At 34.0% G+C, this 21,736-nt stretch overlaps 1 protein-coding gene across 4 annotated transcripts in view; it reads right to left on the reverse strand.

The window, feature by feature from the left end:
- LOC127853093 (roundabout homolog 1-like) overlaps positions 1–21,736 on the reverse strand; it is a 117,505-nt gene that overhangs the window by 21,142 nt on the left and 74,627 nt on the right. For all 4 annotated transcript variants that reach the window (XM_052387293.1, XM_052387295.1, XM_052387292.1 and 1 more), the window contains exons 2-8: positions 19,723–20,003; positions 18,747–19,127; positions 12,668–12,946; positions 11,772–11,910; positions 8,072–8,199; positions 7,657–7,778; positions 6,340–6,499 (exon numbers count right to left, since the gene is read on the reverse strand). In XM_052387293.1, coding sequence (XP_052243253.1) covers positions 6,340–6,499; positions 7,657–7,778; positions 8,072–8,199; positions 11,772–11,910; positions 12,668–12,946; positions 18,747–19,127; positions 19,723–19,792 — 1,279 coding nt within the window. In that variant the 5' untranslated portion in view covers positions 19,793–20,003. The remainder of the gene's footprint in view (positions 1–6,339; positions 6,500–7,656; positions 7,779–8,071; positions 8,200–11,771; positions 11,911–12,667; positions 12,947–18,746; positions 19,128–19,722; positions 20,004–21,736) is intronic.

Below are 21,736 nucleotides of genomic sequence, written 5' to 3' on the forward strand. Positions count from 1 at the left end.
AAACCGATGAAGGTCTTGCTGCAGAGACGCTGGAACCAGTGGTACAGCGAGGGTGACCACTCCTTCACTGCTACGGGGCGCATGAGGAAACCAGAATTAGAGGACATATGCCAGTGGATCGTTGATGCTTGGCACGAACTTGACCCCAACATCGTTGTCAAGGCATTTAAGAAATGCTGCATCTCAAACAATCTCGACGGGACCGAGGACGACGCTATCTGGGAAGACCTAGCAAAGAAGACTTCAGACACCCCTGCGGAAGAGGACGAGGACACCACAGAAGACTATTACGAGGAAACGCCAACCGGGATGACCGACGATGACATGAGGAAGTTTTTCGACAGCGACAATGACACCGATGATGAAGATTTCGAAGGATTTGACGCATCAGACATCGACGGACGACCACTATAGACAACGCCTAGCCCATCACGATGACAACGGCCCTTTTTAGGGCCACCATATTCTCGAGAGAATAATCTTTAAAATTGTCGAAAATATAGTGCTATGCAACCCATGCTCCAGAACGTTTAAACGCTCCCTTCTTTAAAACACAAAATTAAGCGCCCGAAAAACTCCGATTAAATGACTGCACAATATAAAAATGGCGGCCATTTTCGGCCCGATTTTCAGGCTTTTTGGTCTTGAATTCTTTTTTTTTCCCCATTTTGGCTTTAAAAAATCGCATGCGCGTTATACATGGTAGCGCGCTATACGTGGTAAAATACGGTATGTGTATTATTGTTTTTTTAATTTAAAGCAAATGCAGTTCAAGTTGAGGACAGAGGAAATATGCAAGTAAATGTATTTGACCAAATTTGTTACAATTTGTGTCATTAACAAACAAAATGCATCAAAATTACAAAATGTATCATACATGGCAACGTTTTAGAGATTAAAAGAAATTTATTCTTTTTTTCTAGCAGCCATCAAGTTAAAATACAATGGCAAATAACATTTTGCCACCTACTTGATGCTTATGAGGAGTGCCTAATGCCATTATGTTCCAAACAAACAATAAAATGCTGCTCTTTTTTAATCCCTGAAGTTACTTTCAGTCCATTAAACTTGCAAACAAAAAGAAATTAAATTTCTGGAAAACACTTTCCATGCTAATTATTTTCAAGCAACTGTGAAATAAACAATACCAGCCCTTGGTTGATACTCAAAATTCTCTGTGGATGAGTGAAATGAGTGAAAGCTTGGCAGAGCAATACATTTCATTATCTTTCCTGACTATTTTTTTTTTGTGGGTAAATAGACGAGATTTTGAATATTCAATGTTGCATGAATTTTCACAGTTTTGTCTGTTAATATCCACATGTGTTTTTGTCATTAGTAGGTATTATAGTAAATACTTACATCAATTTTAAGCGAAAGTTAATAACAAACGGCAGAGCATCTTGCTCGTGATCATTAAATCTTATTTAGCTGGCGCGTGTACTAAATTCTTGGAAATTGATACTTATAATACTTTTCAAGATGTTCGGCACTTAAAAATGCATTGCTTGGCAATAAATTAGTCAAGAATTCTCAACTTTTATTGCCAGATAATGGAAAGCAATCCTTTAAGAATACATAACGAGACATTTATACTTGAAATGAACTTCTCTAAGCTGCTCTGGAAATACCAAAGCTTAAAAAGGTGTTGCAAGAACTGCATTGCTCACAATTTGTTGTCAATTATAAATCCATTATTTTTGGTGATACAAACAATAACAACAAAGATGAATACATAAAACTTTAATTAAATTTTAAAAGCCTGATAAGTGAAGTAAAAATTTGAAGAAGGCATTAACTGTAAAAAAGAGAGTTGAAACTGTTGTTGTGGTTGTTGTTTTTTGAGTCAGACAAAACTAATTTAATTCTTACTTATAGCAATCCTCTTTAAACAATTGTATCAATATCTTTCTTTATCACAAATAAAGTATTTTGTTTTGTAAACTAAAATTTAAAGCCAATTGTGTTTTGAACTATAAGACAAAAGGACAAAAAAAAAGAATATTAGTCTACGCCTATCTTTTCTTGTAACACACCCCACACTATTACTCAAAGAACACCTCATCATAGAATCAAATTAACCTACTAAACAAATACAATTTCAATGGAGCTTTCAACAAGCCATTCACATCTGTTCATAAAAATCTTTTATCTTTTTTTTAAAAGAAATTAATCATGTCATTTCGGTTCTGGGCTCGTGGCATTGCTGTTCTGCACAGATGAATTTGAATAGCCTAAACTCATGTGTTATTAACATTAGCTTAATATGATCAATTAACAGTCATAAATATCCAATGCATGCAAAACTCCAAGCAGATTCCTTGCTTCATTTGCTTTCAATTGGGTCCTAAGCAACATCATTAAATATTCAGATGCTTCAACTTCCATCCATTCCTCAACACTTCCCTTTGATATCTCTCTTTTTTTAATACTTTTAAGATTCAAAATAATATGTTCAAACATTAAAACTACATAAACTGTAAAAATGAGAAAATGAAATTAAGTCCAACAAAAAGCAGTAGTTTATAACAGTTGACCCTCTCCCTCTGATAAGCATTGCAGCCGTGCTCTTGTTTCTCAAGCATAAACATACAAACTCATGCAATGAAAAAACTTTTTTTATAAATATGCACATACAATAGATAATTGAATCAATGACGACAGTAAATCAACTCAGTGTCCCACCATAAATGCCACAACTTAAATGCAATGCTTTTTTCCATTGAAATTCTGTGTTATAAATGGCAAATATATGTAAAATATTGATATGTTTTAAGATTTTGTGAGCAGATATACAGCTTCAATGATTTATGAAAAGTAACATGGTTAAATACTTGAACGTTAATATAAAATTGGAAAAACACACACAGAAAATGGAAATAAATTGCTTTGGTTATGAATATTTTAGACACTTTTATATTCTTATATTATTTACATGAAATACAAGTAGATAATGTTTTGGAGTGTTTTAAAATTTTGAGTTGACAATTTAAGCATGGATATATGGTGTAATTCAAAGCCGAATGCTATAAATGACATTTTGTAGAAAATATACATTCAACAGACCTGTATTGTGTAACAAATCAATTTACAAAAACCCATTTTATAACCATGGCATTAGATTGCATGCATATTTAAATGTCAGAGAAATTTGGTCATTAACCAATTTTTTACACCTTATGGAATATATGAGGATGGAATATTTCTTAAAAGTAATCGATCTGAACAATCCCACATTCTGCAATGTCGATTTGTGCATAAACATTTTGAATTTGAGCTAAAACCTCCAACAAAGTCAAACAATTTTTGGCCAATAATAGAACATAACACATCAACCAACATGTGTTTTGTTCTAAAAAATGAGAAACCACAAAAACCCATACTTGTAACACTATCGGACACAAAAACATCCTAGCTAATTGAGGAGAGGCATGTTTATTCCCTCCTGCCTCATCCATTTTATTTCAACAATCATCAAATAGCCAATGTTCCTGCCTTGTGTTCCAAAAGCACAGAAGCCGAAATGAATAACTAGATCTTGTAGATCTAAGGGACCAGTCTTTATCATTGTCTTTGAAGCAAATGAAATCAATGATTTTGCAATTTCCACCAATTATCTGGCAATATGTCTACCATCATAAATACGTTATGAATATATGAATATATATCTATTGGATTCTGAACAAGAAAACCTAATTTTGTTGTGGCCAAATGTACTGACTTTCTATGAAAAGTCTGCAAGCGGTTTTGTAGAATATTGATCAGACAATGATTATCAAGAGAAAATATGAATATCTATTGTGTTATATGGGAGTAACTGACACATGTCTATCATCTTGTTCATAACACAAGTTTAACCTGATCAGATCAATTCTTAAAGATTACATATAAACTTGTCAACACAAGTTTGTTTGAATTTTTAACTATATTTTGAGGAAAAAAGTGCTGTAAGGCTTATGATACAGACATCATGTTTGTAATATGCTTTTAAACAGGCAAGCATAATTTATGAGCATCACTCAGGGAAAGCTGGGCTTAGTGCATGAGTAAAATGTATCATCCCGGACGAAACTTTGGGAAAGCTGGGCTTAGTGCATGAGTAAAATGTATCATCCCGGACGAAACTTTGGGAAAACTGGGCTTAGTGCATGAGTAAAATGTATCATCCCAGACAAAACTTTGGGAAAGCTGGGCTTAGTGCATGAGTAAAATGTATCATCCCAGACGAAACTTTGGGAAAGCTGGGCTCAGTGCATGAGTAAAATGTATCATCCCAGACGAAACTTTGGGAAAACTGGGCTCAGTGCATGAGTAAAATGTATCATCCCAGACGAAACTTTGGGAAAACTGGGCTCAGTGCATGAGCAAAATGTATCATCCCAGACGAAACTGTGCAGTCTCCTCAGGCTAATTTCGGAAGACACTTTCCGCTTTTATTGAGATTTCTGTAAAGGAAGTCTCATATAAAGAAAATCCAATCAAGGCAGAAAGTGTTACCCGCAGACTGCACAGGCTTATCTGGACCAGTACTGTATGCACATGTATTAAGCTTGGTTTTCCATTAGAGACTGTCTCCTATACAAAGCTTTCGATCTTTTTTATTTCCTTACAATTTTACAAACCGAAAGGCGAATCAAATTTGTATTGAATTCAGACTCAAGTGAATTATACCTTTACATAAAGCAACCCTCAATAGCATGACACCTAATGCATGTTTTATTACACAATTTCCATGAACAATATGGTAGTTTTCAATGTCAATAAATGTGTTCTTTCAATGGTTGATTATTATGCATTATGAGAAGTGACATGAACTCATGGAAGATTTTTCATACCACCGGTTTGTAATATAAAATCCATTAACAACTGTTTACATACTGGCAAGACCTGACATTTGCAAATGTTGCATTTGTCTGATTTTATAAGCATTGCATAAAATTTAGCTTGTGTTAAAATAATAGGGAAATGCTTGTTATTACAAACGAATAACTGAGCCAAACATTCCAGTGTATGATTTATATTTAAAGAATTACTAGCAATAATATTTGTTGAAGTTTTTGTGTGAGTTTATAATATGTGTGATTTATATGTGTGCATTTCTTGCGAAGCTATACTGTCATGTTTGCACAAGGGATTGCTTTGAAGTACCTGACAAAAAATGGCTTTCTTACAAAATAAAAGTTATAGTAGCATAGTTTTTACAGGCAGTGTTGCCTTAGATACAAACTTTAAAGCAGACATTTAAAATATACACCTTAAACTTCATTACAAGATGTATTTATGAAAACCTTTTAAACTTCACATTTTACATATTAATTATTATGCAAGGTAAACAGTATTGTGATAAAGTACAATATGTGATCCAATGTTTCGTTTGAGCTTTAAGTCTTTACCTTTGAAATATGGTTAACACTGTCACAGTGTTCAACTAACGACACTACCACGGGATCCGTAGTTCAAGATTTGTTCACATGGAATACACTTTGCCTTACCAGGACAGTAGATCTTCGGTGGCCATTTAGAAAGAAGTACTTGTTTTTTATTTATATCCACTGTAACTGTTTCTAACCAGTCCCATTTCAATTAGTTTTTCACTTATGTGTGAATCTCCACGATTTTGTGAGATTTGTTAAAATGGAACCATAAAGACCTAAAAATGGCTTATATTGTTCATGGGTGTTCATTATTAAGTTTTGAGTACATCATTTTATTGCTTATTATCCTAGAAATCAAGCAACTAACTCAGTTAAAAACCCATTTTACACTCATTGCAACCATCATATCTTATCTAGAGGTGCAAATAATGATCTATTATGTGTCATAATTGCATTAGCCAATATGCGAAAATTGCAGTTGAACAATAACAGACAGACAAAAGCTCTTGTGAGCCTTGCAGAAACGTCAACCTAACTGCTTAATAACCACGCTTTTGGCACATTGCGTTCTTCAAAACAACGTTTTCATGATTTACTTCTATCACTATGGTTCTTCCATGCAATTTGGTTTACATGTGCAGGCATACCATTGAAGGGCTCATGCACAACTCACCGTTCAACTGTGGGAACATTTTGTGTTAACTATTTACACTGTATTTGATGTGTAGACTAGCACATTTAGGTGTGTGTTTTTAATAATATTAATTACTGTGCTTGTATCATGTGGAAGGGCACAGAATTCCTAGACATCAACATATTGGAAAAATAATATAATCAAAGAGAATTTAAAATGATCAAAAGAGAGGTACAAGATTAAGGCTGAAATAGCTTTTCAAACATTTTGGAAAATGAAACAAACTAATAAAACCTTACAACTATAAAATAAGTTTATATTAAAACTCACTGATAACTCTGACACTCGCAGACGCAGTTACAGATCCTTTCTTGTTTAGGGCTTCACACGTGTACACGCCAGAGTCAGAATCGTTGACGGTAAATATTCTCAATGTCCCGTCCTCTGCCACCATGTGGTTACCAGAGCCCATGCGGGAAAACATCAAGTTCTAAAACCCAGCACAAATTTACAAGGTTTTAATATCTAGCGAGTAGTTAATAGCTTTTTGTAGAGTATTTTATTCAAATAAAAATAAATCAGATAAAACTAACAGCAAACATTACAAAAGAATAATAACTTCTTTATTGTGATACATTTAACCACAAAACTTAATAAGTGTGTTTTAATTGACTTTTGCATTTTCCTGAAGTAAGTTAATTAACAGTTATATCCAGTCAAAAATGTATCTATAGAACTGGCTGATTTTAAAAATTAACAAAATATTTTGTTTTATTTTTTTAACGTCATCCAATCGCATAGGACAATAGTTTTAATATGTGAACAGAATGCTTATCATGAAACATGTTTAATACCCTTCACATCTGGCTGTCAATGAAATGATTGGCATCCATACAAAAAAGTAACAAGAAACTACAAATAACTACATTCCCATATCTTGAAATAGAATAAGTTGAATGTTAACGAGCCAAATATTTGGAGAACTTCCGGGGATAAACCATAACATTTCAACTGCCAGATCGGACTTTGAACCAGAAAACATATCAAACAAACCACAAATGTTTATGACTATGGAGTGAATACAATGAAAATAAGGTTATTGTGTAAATCATTTCTGGAGAATTGTTGTTTTGAATAATCCTCTTGTGCTTGACTTTTCAAATAGGCATGCAGTAAAATATGTTGTAATCAGATTATTGTGTTAGCAAATACCGGGTATTCTAGAAACGGGCGCATCTTCATACCATTTTAATATCTAAAAACAGTGGCACAAAAATAGTTTGAAATTTGTGTATTTAAAATATTTTTTAATTGAGATTGACCTTTTCAGACAGATAAGTTGAAAACCATGTTTCAACCCCAACATTTCAGAACTAATCCTAGGCTTGTGGCCACTGGTTTACTTAAAACAAACAAGTTCCCCATTTTCGTCAAAACAACGCAATATTTTCCCAACCAAAGGATACCGCATTCCCAAAAAGGTGAAATAAAACACTGTCTTGATAATTTAAGACAAAGTAGTGGCAGAAACCATGTTTAAACTCTTCACATATAAGTGCTAGTCCAAGGCTAAGGCCATTGGGTTACTTCAACATAACTGCTTAATAACCAAGATTTATTGCACAGAAAGACCCCTTGACCCCTGACCTTTCCGTCCTTGCTCCAGAAGATGGTGGGTGACGGGTTTCCAGTCGTGTAGCACTGCAGGGAGACATTGCGGCCCCTCGCGACTACCTGGTCCTGCGGTTTCATCAGGAACCGCGGCGACGCTGTAGATGAAACAAGCAAATTAGTTAAAAACAAAATGTAGGGTTATGGTTTTTGTGCTATCCACATACTAAGTTTTAGAACTTTTAACATTTTTGTCTGACAAAAAAAACTTGAAATAACTCTCATATTCCCCTTATGGATACATTCAGCAATCAAAATAATTATTCAATACATTTGAATTACAATCTGGTTTACGCATTTACCTTTTGTCATGATTATTCTTTTTTATATTTTATATTAAGAAAAAATAATTCAACCACTTTTGCACATGAGAAGAAGTGTGTCAACATACAAAAGACAAAAAGTCGTGCGCTGGCTTTTGTGGACCCTGCTGCGTTCTCTGCTGAACAGACGTACACTCCCTCATCCTCGGGTTCCACCTGCTCAATACGTAATGTGTGGTCTGCAAGTATGCGTGCCCTGAAATACAAGCACAACTTATATTTTAACATGTGGTCTGCAAGTTTACCGGCCGTGAAATGTAATGTGCGGCCCTGAAATGTAATGTGCGGTGTTCAAGGATATCTAGAGTAGAATTTATGTTCCCAGTCTTACCCCCAATCATATCTTAGCTCCGCCACTTAAAAGCTTAATTGGATTAACTTTTTAGTTGCTATGCAAAACCAAACACTGTCATAATTAGTTCTACAAACGATCTTCAATCATCTTAAAAAACTATAAATCTATATTCTGCAGCTATACATAAATTGAATTTACTTCACATAAATGTTTTCAGGTAGATGCATGTAAAGTGGTACATATTTTAAAATGTTCAACATATCCTCAATGTTTTTCCCAATGTAACAAGGGACCTGATGTAACAAATCCTGTTACAACAATCAGCAAAATCAGATTGGAAAAAGCAGGTCCCAATCAAAGGCATTCCTCAACATGCACTCCAGCCTTGAGACACTATGTTAGTAGCTCAATGGTGATCACTGACCTGATAGTCTTGTTCAATTAGCTGTGGTGATAGTTACAATACAGGTATCATGTATTTTAATGATGCTGGCAGAATCAGAATAACACGGAAAAGTGTAAACCAAGTGGTTAGTAATCTAAACAGATCAGCTTATGATCCAGAATGCACATGAAGAACCTGTATATGGATTAGGAAGCAATATTTAATAATAACGGCGCTTATGTTTTTCCTGATTTTCTGATGTGTGTTCTTGTTTCTCATGTGTATATGAAGAAACCATGATACAAATAATGACAAGTTTACAAAAGATATTATTTAAGACTTATTCTTACAAATAATTTTATATATTAAAACATTGTTTGCTTACAGTACATTAATAATTTTATTTCTGTATAAATTATTAGTATGTGAATTTTAATTAAGATTTCATCAGGTTATTCACCTTATACTGGTATGCAATCCACAAAAGGGCCTTAATACAAAGCTGCACTGTTTATTTTCATTTCAACTGAAACAAAAGCTTCCTTCACTCAAGGACACTGAATATAATCCTCATTTACAAGATATGGCTACAATGCTGTTACGAAACCATCTCATGATGGAAGGGAAATGTCAACTTCACTTCAGGCTACACTTTTTTAGAAATCATGAACAACTATGCAAACTGGAGACAATTGTCTGAAAGTTTATTTCTACAGAAAGAAGTCTTATTTCCTGTTTGGAAATTATGCATAACAATTAGAAAAAATATATAACAGCTTAAACAGCCAGATGAATATCTTTTTCCGAGATGTCTCTCTGGAAACCCACTAGATTATTTCAAAGAAATGAATGCCAGCAGAGATTTATTTTGACAATTGTTACAAACAGACAAGATGTCAAGATTTTCTTTTGATTCTGGAATTACAGAAACTATAGATAAGAATCACAAAAGTGTTCCTTCTCGTTTTTTGGGCTAAGATTAGCACGTTGCAATGATGATGGATAAAACATTTGTTTCGTGAACGTCCTCTCATCAACCACCTCTATACAAACAACTCTTCTTGTAGGTTGTGTATAGGCGCATGCTTTTGCGATGCCTTTGCACCAAGAAATACAAAAGAAATGTTTTCTTTCCATTAATATATCAATCATTATGCAATTATGCCCCCACATAGAGAACTGATAAGAGCAGACGGATTGACACAGATAATGCAGCTATGATCTTCAATGGAAACATTGTAGATGATTTTGATAAGCGGAATGGCAACCAAATAAATAAATAGGGCTTGAACACAGTATTACCCAGCAATCTCACTGTTATAGAATGATCTTATGAAAATATCACATATTTCTTTACATCTTATCTTAAAATCAAAACAGCTTTCCTCACAATGGTGAGAAAAAATGAACCCCCTAATTACTGGGTGATGAAAATCCAAGACACCTGGCATGGTTCTATCAAACTTACATTCATATTATCCTTATAACTTATGCCACTCAATGCTCCTAGACATGAAAGTTATAATAGAAACTTTGAACAATAAGAGCTGTGTATGTGAAACAAAATGCCCCCAACTGCGAAATCATATATTTGACCTTTCACCTTGAAGGATGGCCTTGACCTTGACCTTTCAACACTCAAAATATGCAGCTCCATGAGACACACATGCATGCCAAATATCAAGTTGCTCTCTTCAATATTGCAAAAGTTATGACCAAGGTAAAAGTTTTGGGACAGACACACACATTATGACAGACAGACAGGCCAAAAACAATATACCCCCAATCATTCGATCCGGGGGTCATAAAAACATTTTTAAAACAACTCAATACATTTTCAAAATGTAGCAACAAACAAAGAATAAGTCACAAAACAATGACTCATAAAAAATAATCACAGGACTGGTATTACAAAAGCAAGACCCCAGTCACAAAACAAGGACTTCTATATTTAACATTAAACCTAAAAATCAAAAAAATTATATTTCAGAAGTTCATCAATTTCTACATCTGCCTAGTAAAAAGATTATGCATGCAAATCAACAAATTGTTCTGTCTTATAAAGGCACATGAAAATCAGCATACGCAATCCCTGCGATTATACAGCTCAAGAGAACGAGAAAACCAAAATTGTCATATTATGAATTTTACCAAAAAGAATTGTCAGAGAACTCAGTTCCAAGACAAACAATCATGGAAAACATCCTTCGAACAAAAACCATGGATTAGTGGTTCATTCTAGGCCATGCACCCCAATTATTTTTAATAATGTAAATATTTCTTAGATACACTACGGCATAATGATATAATATGGTAATTTTTTAATACCATTGTCAAATAGATGTGCATCTAATGCATGATACAAGCATTAGGCCATACAAATTCGAGTCTCTCTCTGTTTAGTGTGCTCTTGCGGGTAAGTGTTCGTGTGCATCACACAATTTTTTTTCTTAATTGATGTAATACTCTTGCATCTTACAAGGATAGTTAAGTAGTTATTCACTGTTTTCATATTAAATGTAGCCGGTTGTATAATTTGTATGAAAATGAAGTTTATGATACTGCTGTATTGCAAAAATCTTTATAAATCTTACACACTAGATTTTGTATTTTGTCTTTAAACGTAATATTTTGCACTGCTATTTAAACTTAAGTGTCATAATATGTATCAAATCATTTCAGACCTCAAATAAAATAGTCTGTGATAGTACTATGGTCTGCAAACACCCATACTAATGATGATAGTTGAAGTTTGGCATTGGATATTGCTTATGTTTTCTTGTTACAACAACAAGAGTGATACCAGTCATACTAGTTAAAATATTATTTATTTAAGTGAATTATTATAGCATGGTAATACAAAAATATTGACAATTTTAGTGTTACACACCATATTATGGACATGTATAATTGTAAAAGGAAAATATTTTTTAATTGACTAGTTGTTTGTTGTTTTTTCTACCAGGTTGGAAGTTTGAAAAATTCAAGTGGATGATTTACATCAAAATTATCAAATTTGTACAGTCTCATCCATAAAATGTGCTTGTGTTCTTTATGTTTTTGACTTATTGGGTAATTCATTCCTTACCTTCCAAAACTGATGGTGCCATCCTGTTTGCTCCACTGAACTTTGATTGGTGGATCTCCACTAACATTGCAGTAAAACTCTGCAACATTACCCTCTTCAACGGTGACATCTTTAGGCAGCTTTTGGAACTCTGGGATATCTACATTAAAGAACAGTTTTATGAAAAATATTGTTTGAGTAAATCATTTATAACAGCATTTAACAGTTTAGCATATTTAAAAATTATGAACTTTTAGGGCCAGAATGGTATTTTGGATATGGTTTTCACATTTTAAACGGGAGTTAATTCACCTGAGAGCATTTACAAGACCTTTGAACAAAACAACAACAAAATAACCGATTCTTCCCCGGAAATGGACTAAAGCTTTTTATGCAATCAAACTTAAAATAATAGGTTTAAACTAAATATGAAAAAAATTAGACTAAGTTTGACGGAAGAATTTGTGTTGTTTTTTTACATTAAAAACAGACTGAACCAATTATGCATGCTAACAAGAAAATTGAAAATGGTTATATGCAACCAGCATAAAATCAGAACAGCCTGCGAGTAACTCCAATGCTGTGCATGTTTCATGCTGTTTGCTGCTCATCAGCATCTTAGGGTTGGAGATTAAGCATTTAAATCATGAATCTATTAAGAAAAATCTTTATTTAAATTTTATTTTCAATGGGTACTATAAGAAAGTCAAAACGCATGTCTAAGCGGTGAATGGTTAAAGATCACCTATAACTACATCTGAAAATTAAATAAATATTGCATTTTATTAACTACGAAAAGATATAAAAACTTAGGAAACCTTCAATTAGGAATTGTGCAAGTCCTATGGAAAACATATACTTATTTTGACATTGGTCTGAATATTGGCCCCAAAGTCTACCTAAAAAGCACTTCATACCTAGCACACGTAGCTTTGCTGGGGCACTGTGCCGGTCCCCAGCCTTGTTGATGGCCACACACATGTACTCCCCAATGTCTGTCTTCTTTACCGAATATATGTCCAGGTTTCCGGACTCCGTGATGTGCACGCGTGCATCTGTCTGTATGGCCATCCCATCCTTGCGCCAAATTACCTTTGGGTCGGGTTTTCCCCTAGGCGGATTGCAGTGCAAGGTCACGCTCTGCCCCACCGCCGATGTTGTGTCAGTTGGCTCGGTTATGAACTTGTCTTTTAAGACTGAAATATACCAATTATCAATTGTTTGTATTTTCAAGTCTTTTAAAACTTTAAATACTGATTGTGGACTTGTCTTTTAACACTGATATTCAACAAATTGTGTTTTCCAAACTGATGAATACCAAAAGTCAGAACCCTTCTTTTAAAGCGAGATTATACGATTTTGTCAAATATTTATGAATTTATATAAAATGTGTAAAAAACTTATTAAACATATATTTGAATATAAAATAAAATAAAAGTTAAGAAAAACATGTGTCGAAAAATGCGAAATAAGCCAGATATTTAATTCTGAAATTGAGAATGGCTGTACAGTCGAATTCGCCAGCATGCAAATCATGCATACATGTACGATGTGAATCTAAATTTAGTTTAACGGTTCATTTTAAATTCCTGCAACGATATCTATTCAAACGACACTAGAACACTTACTAAATATATTACAATTTAACACATATAAACAATCGTATAATCTCGCTTAAAAACTGAAATTCCTAGAGGCTACTCCAATGTACTTCACACTGTTGTGGCCACAGGCAATTATGACAACAAGCCATGCAACAAGTCCTATTCCAGAACAAAATCACGGGCATGTGTTTGGTTGCACTCAAAAAGTCCATACAATCTTTGCCAGGGTCTAAAAGTACCATAACATTTAACTCATGACACAATGTTCTGCCAAATGACTATAAAACTAGAAGCAAAATTGCACCAGAAAATGCACTGTCAGATCTGAATTGAATTTTTGAAAATCTGCAATTTTATGAATGCGGAAATTATAGCCACTCTGTTCTATTGTTTTAGACACAAGATAATTGGTGTGAATCAATACTGCACCTATTTTCATAAGAGTCATAAAATGTGGTTACATCAACAAATTATGAAGTTACTTCCAGGAAAATGATGCTGCATGCACAATGGACTGAGCCAACCAAACCAATACTATATTACAGTTTAAAACAAGAGCTGTGTTTGTATAACAGAATGCCCCCTTCTGTGCCGCTTTGAAGCCATATATTTGACCTTTGACCTTAAAGGATGAACTTGACCTTTCACCACTTAAAATGTGCAGCTCCATGAGATTCACATGCATACCAAATATCAAGTTGCTATAATCTTCAATATTGAAAAAGTTATGACCCAGGTTAAGTTTTTGGACACACACATACAATGACAGACAGACAGGCCAAAAACAGGTTTCTCAAAATTATGGCCTTCAAATATTACATGTACAGCCATAAGCTTCTTTTTTCACCTCTTGCTGTCTGTTCTGAAGAGCTAAATGGAAACCAATAATTGGAAAGATGCCGATGAAAAATTCAGGAAGGTTGATATGAGATGCTGCTAAAACCCAACAAGTACCTCTAAACCTCCGTATTAATACTCATTAAAGAGAAAGAAGCTTCCAAATTGCTCCGAAAAAAGAAATCCTTCAATAGGACACAAGTTTTTTGCCTAGCAAGGTCGTTCTACAGAAGTGTTAACCAGTAAAGTATCAGCATGTGCCGCTTACATTTGGTATCCTCATGTCCAGTCTGAATTAAACAATATATACTTGTACAAATATTGTTTGAAATGTTTTATATATAATGATTATTCAGTGTCTATCCAGAGACATATAATATGTGTTAATTGGTTAAGACATATCAGCTGAGTCTATCCTACATTATATAACACTAAATTATGTTCTCAGTCTTATTTTATATTTCTTAAACGGCAATCGTATAAATTAGTTTTAACTTAAAATAATTCATGAAGAATAACGAAAATAGGATAATCATTTAAAACTAATTTATACTCAACCAGGACTTAAATAACTGCCGTTCTAGTTGATGCTGGTTCTTGTAATCTTGTTGGCAGACATTTCCTTAATAGGCAGTGAAAAAGCCACCCAAGGACATCAGTATAACCAAATAAGCATAATTTGATGTATTACTCTATTATCCATAATTCCCAAAGGAAATCGATCGAGATAGACAAGCAGACATATGCTGGACGGAAAAACAGACCAAAATATATGAAATAATTTTAGACTCAATATTGACTTCTAGAGCAGTTTCATACAGGATGTGTTTGGGACACATGACATATGTATGATTGGAGCCTGATTCTGCAACATTTTGTTTAAAGCATGAGCTTAAATTGTCTTCAGAGATTGGCCTGTGCAGTTCGCACATTCTAATCAGAGACAACACTTTCCGCCTATGCTGAATTTCTGTTCAGTAAGGACCACCTTTAAATGATTTGATCAGAGCCAAAATGGTTATCTTTGATAAGCCTGCGCAGACAACACAGGCTAATTTGGAAACGACATGCGGCTTAAGCATAGTTTTGCCAGAATGAGGCTCATTGAGTAGATTGCTGTAATCCTGATATCTGACACATGACCAAATGAGTCGTGTTCTGAGAAAACTGGGCATAATGCACGTGTGTAAAGTGTCGTCCCTGATTAGCCTGTGCAGTCCACACAGGCTAATCAGGGACGACACTTTACGCCCAAACTTGATTTTCGGTAAGGAGGGACTTCCTTGAAATCAAAATACCATAAAAGCGGAAAGTGTCGTCCCTGATTAGCCTGTGCGGACTGCACATGCATTAAGCCCAGTTTTCTCAGAACGCCTACTCAAATGTTGGCTGCTGGAATGCTGGGTCCACAGTGTTCCCATGCACTCTCACTGCAATGAATGGCAAGATGCTATCAATTTATTTTCTCCACAATCCAATAACCATTGACTTTTGCATGCAATGATGCCATCAGAGACTATTTCTCTGCAACCCAGTGACACTTATTAAAGACAACCATGTTATTTATTACATTAGAATCCTAGATTCTGCTAACCAAATTATGGCTCCCACTTTTATAATTCACTTAAAATTGGAATCAAAATTTATGTTGTAATGAGTAAAATGGGACTATGTATCTCACAAATACCCAAGCAATATTGATTTATTTTAGCTGGAGACAATATGTTTTTTGGTAAGGCAAAATACTATGCATGCAGTCACAAGCCAATAAAGTTGGGTCCAAGATCACATTTGTATTTTTTTAGTATAAAAAATAAGTTAATGGAAACAGGGAGAATTGTTGAAGATTTCTGATTAAGACTTTTGACGAAATGAAATAGATGAAAAATAAAGATATTTTTTCATTGGCCACATTTCCCCAACATTCCACTTTTATATCATAACTCCACTTTTGTCGAACAAAAGATTTTGATAGCAAAATTCAACTTTTGACCCCTAATTATGACCTTGACATTTAATATTATGAGAAAGGGGATTCAAAAAAATATGGTGTCTGCCTAGCGACCGGGAGGTCACGGGTTCGATCCCCACCGTGGGAGTGTTCTTTAGATCTACCCCAAAGACACCGAGTACTGGTTCTAGGCCCAGGAAACGGACTCGAGAGCGTTTATATAAGCCTTAGGCTTTCGATGCAATCGAGCTAAAATAAATAGGTTTAAACTAAATACACTCAGTCTACTCATGGTAGTCTGATTTCTTAATATTCCATGATGAATGGCAAAGTTATAGCCCACACCAGCTGTTGTTACATCAAATATGACCTTTGACCCCTAAGTGTTACCTTGACCTCTGTGGTAAGGAGACAGGTTTTGCTCCTTATGGTAGTCTTTAGTAGTATGATATCTTAACATAGCTTCATGAAACACATAACAACCCAGACAAATCAAGCTGTTTTATTGCTAAATTGAACCTTTGAACTCTTAAGTGTGACCTTGACCTTTGCGTTAGTTATATGAGTATTGCACACGAAACATTGTCTTAAGATGGATTGCATGTATTCGAAGTTAATTTAAAATTCAACAATATATGGCACAGTTTTGGCTCAGACATGAATTTTTCAAGCTGTTTTATTCAATTTTGTAAGAATATAAACTTCCATTTATTTGGTCACACAGTCTAGTCATGCTATATATCAGGCTTACTTTCCTGACTGATAAGCCTTTTTGGTGGATTATCATAAACTGCAATCAAACCAGTCTCAAGTAGTGTCATGTTGATACCAAGCCATTAAGCCACTTTTGCTGAGAGAAAATTACTTATTAGAGAAGAGAACGGAACTTTTGGTCGTAGGATTAAATCTGATAAAAACTAATATACATTTTTAATGATCTCTTTACCAGCAGCAGCAATAAAGACCCCCTCTAGGTTAAAAGGGTCCTATGTGATCTTGATGAAATCAGAGACCAATCTAATTTGTAGGCCCTACACATCTCATTAAACACTTTTCAACAAGTCTGTTTTACTGGAATGGCATTTGTTTATTACAGCTACACAAAGTAAGAGTTATGTTTACTTCAAACATGCCATTTGAAACCTTAAAACTTTACTAATGTATATGACTTATCATGCATTTATCAATCTAAAACTAAGGAATAGTTCTGATATAAAAGAACAACTTTGTTACAAATTATTTTGAAATAAGATATTTTGTTTTTGTATAATGCTTTTATTTTAATAGTATTTTCTGTCTGTATAATGTTTAAGTATTTTAACAGAATACACATTTGTTAAAGAACATTATAACAGTTACATTTTCTATTATGAATTGAATACATGATACAAATAAATCCTGGAACTTAATTGACAATCTTCCAGTGGTAATGCATAAAGATGCTAATTGCACCACAAAAAAACTTTCTCAACCATTATCAGAGCAACAGTTGCATCAGAAGTGTGTATTATCATGTCTTGATCATCACCTCTGATAAGCGCCAAGCGATCTCTGATAAGCCCTCCAGAGCCTTGCAGACTGCTATTACCAGACAATTAACTTCAAAACATACAAGTATGTACAATTATACTTTGCTTCACCCGTTGACATGTTTATGCCATCTTGGACTGGGTTTGTTCCAAACATCAATTAACAACTCTTCATGCAGCTTGAAATCAGTATGTATGACCAGCATTTGTTGGAAATAAGAACTTCTTCTAATCGCATAATTTTTTTTATCAATTGCCTTAGAAAAATATTTTTCCCAAAACTCTGAAATGTGTTAAAAAGCAAGATGCATCAGCTGAATTGTTAAGTTATCAATGATATTGATTGTTTATTTATTTTGCAGATAAGATAGGGGTGGTAGTGTACAAATCTTAAATGAACTCCATGAAACATCAAAAAGAAGTTGAGATCTTAAATAAAATCAATATGTATTTCTGCAGAGGTACATACATGTTGTAGTGTGCGCCATACTTGTATTCTTCTTTAAATACAAAGACATTTATTCACATGGAAGTTTTTTTATTAATAAGTGGTAAGCATCTGTTGCTAAAAAATGGATCATAAAACCAAATGTTAACATGTATCAGATTTTTTATTGAGGAAATTATGTCTAATCCAGCGAATATCAATGATATGCATTCTTACTGAAAGTCAAAGGCTAAGAATATAGCAAATTCCTTATTAGTGTTAGTAACATATTGAAACTGGAAACCATAAGGTCGCAATTCTTCACTTGTAATATATATAAAATTGTTACTTGACAGAGAGAAAGACTTAAAAATTTTAGATATGATTATCTCCCCATTTCAACAATTATACTAGCTGAAAAGAAATAGGTAACAATCAGGTTTCCCTATCCAAAGTTTTCTCCAAGACGTTACAGCAGGGTTTGGAACGACTTGGGGAATTGATGTAGCAATTGTGTCTCAACTTTTTACTTCACTAATCATTCTTACATTATGCTATTAGTGTAATAATAGTGTCCCTGTCAACAAAAAGCGACCTCTCAACGACTTGAAAACAGCGTGTTATATTTCATATAACAATTAAACTTACCGGCAATCTGAACATTGGCAGAGTCGCTGATGGCAGAACCATGGATGTTGGTGGCGTTGCAGTAGTACACGCCAACATCATCCTGGCTGCTCTTGGTGTGGATAACCCGCAGGAAGAACAGCTGACCGTTGTCGAGCAGCATGCGATGTGAGCTGATGTCATCCCGCGTTGTTCGAACGAGCTCACCATTGCGGTACCACGTGATTGTGGGTTCTGGTGTGCCCTCTGCAGTGCAACTCAATGCTGCCGGCTCGCTCTTGGCGAAAAACTCGTCCTGGGGGTGTTCTTTTATCCGGGGATTGCCGCCCGGTGGAGATTGGCCGGAATGTCGAAGATTTGGAGCGTTGCGAAACAAGTCCTCATCTTCGTAGTCAACAGATGCTGTTGATTAAAGATAAAACAAAAAATGTTGGATTGGTTGTAGTCTAAAATGGCTTAAACATTTCAAAGCCTTCATAACTAGCATTACAATTATATTATGATTATGTTTAAAGAAACCAATAATGATCAATAAACATTAAGCAATATTTCACCTGAAATAATATCAAATGCTGTTGATTTTTAACAACAGTTTTTAAGTAAAGAGAAGCTTTTGAATCTTATATCTGCCATTTCAATTAAAAACTAACACCGAGCAGGCCTCACTTTTATTGCTTGTTTAAACATCCCATAGTGGTCATATGAGAACTACTAGTCTAGATGAGATTGATTCAAGCAAATATCATGGTCTTCTTTCCTTAAGTTGAAGTATTAAAACTTGACATTTATAGAACTTGCTGTTTCATTTTCCAATCCCATGAGGAATTTTAAAGCACTCTTCAATTGTAGTACTGCTATTAGGCTACATGTACACACTGATCTGAGCTGTTTGGAACTTTTACCAAATCAGTTAATCACTTTCACTTTTTCAAACAAGGTACAGAAAGTAAGGTGAATGCTACTTTTACTAGGCCCTAATTTATATTCCGTGACCTACCAACTTCCCAAAAGGCGTTGACTGTGATCACCACTAGCAACAGTTGCCGCAGACACGCCATTTTCAACATTGTTACTAAGCCACATAACTCATTGGTGAATAGTAGATAGTCTCCCTTGGTAAGTTTATGGTTTGTCTCCCTTGGTCAGAGTATTACTTCTATGGACAATCAAATTCGTAGACACTGCAACGAGTCCTCTGTCATCTGATGATTGACTGTCCCTAGTTATTCATTTGCATATGTCAGTCATCATTTGCTTATGTTGCTTTTTCGCCAAGATCTGAAAATACAAACATTACAAGTATTTGTTAATATAAATCTGTCGCATATAATAAAACTGTGGAATATCATAATAAAAAGCAGGGCAACATGTGACCATCAAATCTGGACAAAACTATAAACATAGGATAATGTATCACATTATGATTTGAAAATGGTAATTTGCTATGTGAAATAGCCTGCACATGCATATAGTTATAAGGGTTCACAAAGTGTCCATTTTGTAAGTTTCAAATTCAGATTCCTATTGTGAATGAATTTTCATTCATAAATAGTTACATTAGTCATAAAAAGCAATCTTCACACAGAATTTATTTTATTTTCCATTAACAAAATTTATTGAAGCAGAAAATGACAATAAAATATGGCAAAGATATATTCAACTTTAATTGAATATAACATTTCACTTGAGCGTATTTAATAGACGTTTTAAATTACTGTACTACTTCTACCTAAGATTTGATTGCTATCACACAATCTAAAATTGGGATGATAAAAATATTTAACATTTAAAATGCATTAAATAAAGCTATTTGCAATAATTTTCAACAAAAATGAACTGTCTCAACATAAAAATCAGCTCCATTTAAATAGGCATGCATGTAATAAAAAGATGGTTTATGCTACATAAAATGTACACTTGTGATGGTACATACATATGCATGATAAAAATCATAAATCAAATCCATAGATATGAATTTTCCATTGTACATTATGTCAAAATGTTTACTTGTGTCAGTCTCCCATATGTCACCAAACGAATTTCACAGTCAATATCTTACACTAAACCTATTTGTCAAGATCACTTTCCAACAGCGCATTAAACAACACTTTACTCCCATCTTGTAGTCACATATTTGAAAACCAATAAAACAATTTAATGAAATTTTGCACCAAACTGACAGAAAGTATAAAATTAAGTACAATATCAATTCAGTAATAATTATTTATGGTTGATGTAAGAAGTCTTAAGTTTTAAATCAACATTAAGTTGCCAATTTCTGCCTTAAATCTCACAAGACTGAATTAGCAACAAAACATATGAATTGTTGATACCCAAAATATATACCTCTACAGAACACATTTGCTCTCGATCTACATGTTTCTCACATACAGAGGCTTTCTAACATTCTTTCCTAACAACTTGAGAATCATCAACACATTTTTCTCATTAAATCAAACTAAAGTTTCAAAGAAAAACCTCTCAAAAATGCCAGTACAATAAAAATTTCCATTTACATCATATTCTCATAATTAGCAAGGTTACATTTCACGACGGCTTCAATTAACTTCTCATTTCAGAAACCCCTTAGGTAATTTGTACAATTTTTCAAAAATGAAAATATATACGCTGAATGTACATCATGTCACAAGGTGATGAGTTTTTTAACCATCGACAAATGTGTGCAATATGAAAGCCTTCAGAAAATGGACAATATTAATTACCAGAAAACTGATAGAGACATTATATTCTTGGGCAGGGAAGTGTTACCCTATGATGCTAATATCTACAAAAAAGAATATAATGGTAACCATTATATGGTGGATGGGATGAAAATATACTTTTAATTATTTTGGACTAACTTTACTAACATAATGGCCACTCTTATACAATAAATAGCATTTTGTTGAAATGAGTCAAAAAAAATTTACTGATGAATATCAGTGATTTGTCTTGCTCTTTTTATTTGCACCCATCATCTCCCAATTAACCGTTTCCCATTAAGAAGCAAA

This window comes from Dreissena polymorpha, chromosome 12 (genome assembly GCF_020536995.1).
Source record: "Dreissena polymorpha isolate Duluth1 chromosome 12, UMN_Dpol_1.0, whole genome shotgun sequence".
In the NCBI taxonomy this organism is placed as follows: Eukaryota; Metazoa; Mollusca; class Bivalvia; order Myida; family Dreissenidae; genus Dreissena; species Dreissena polymorpha.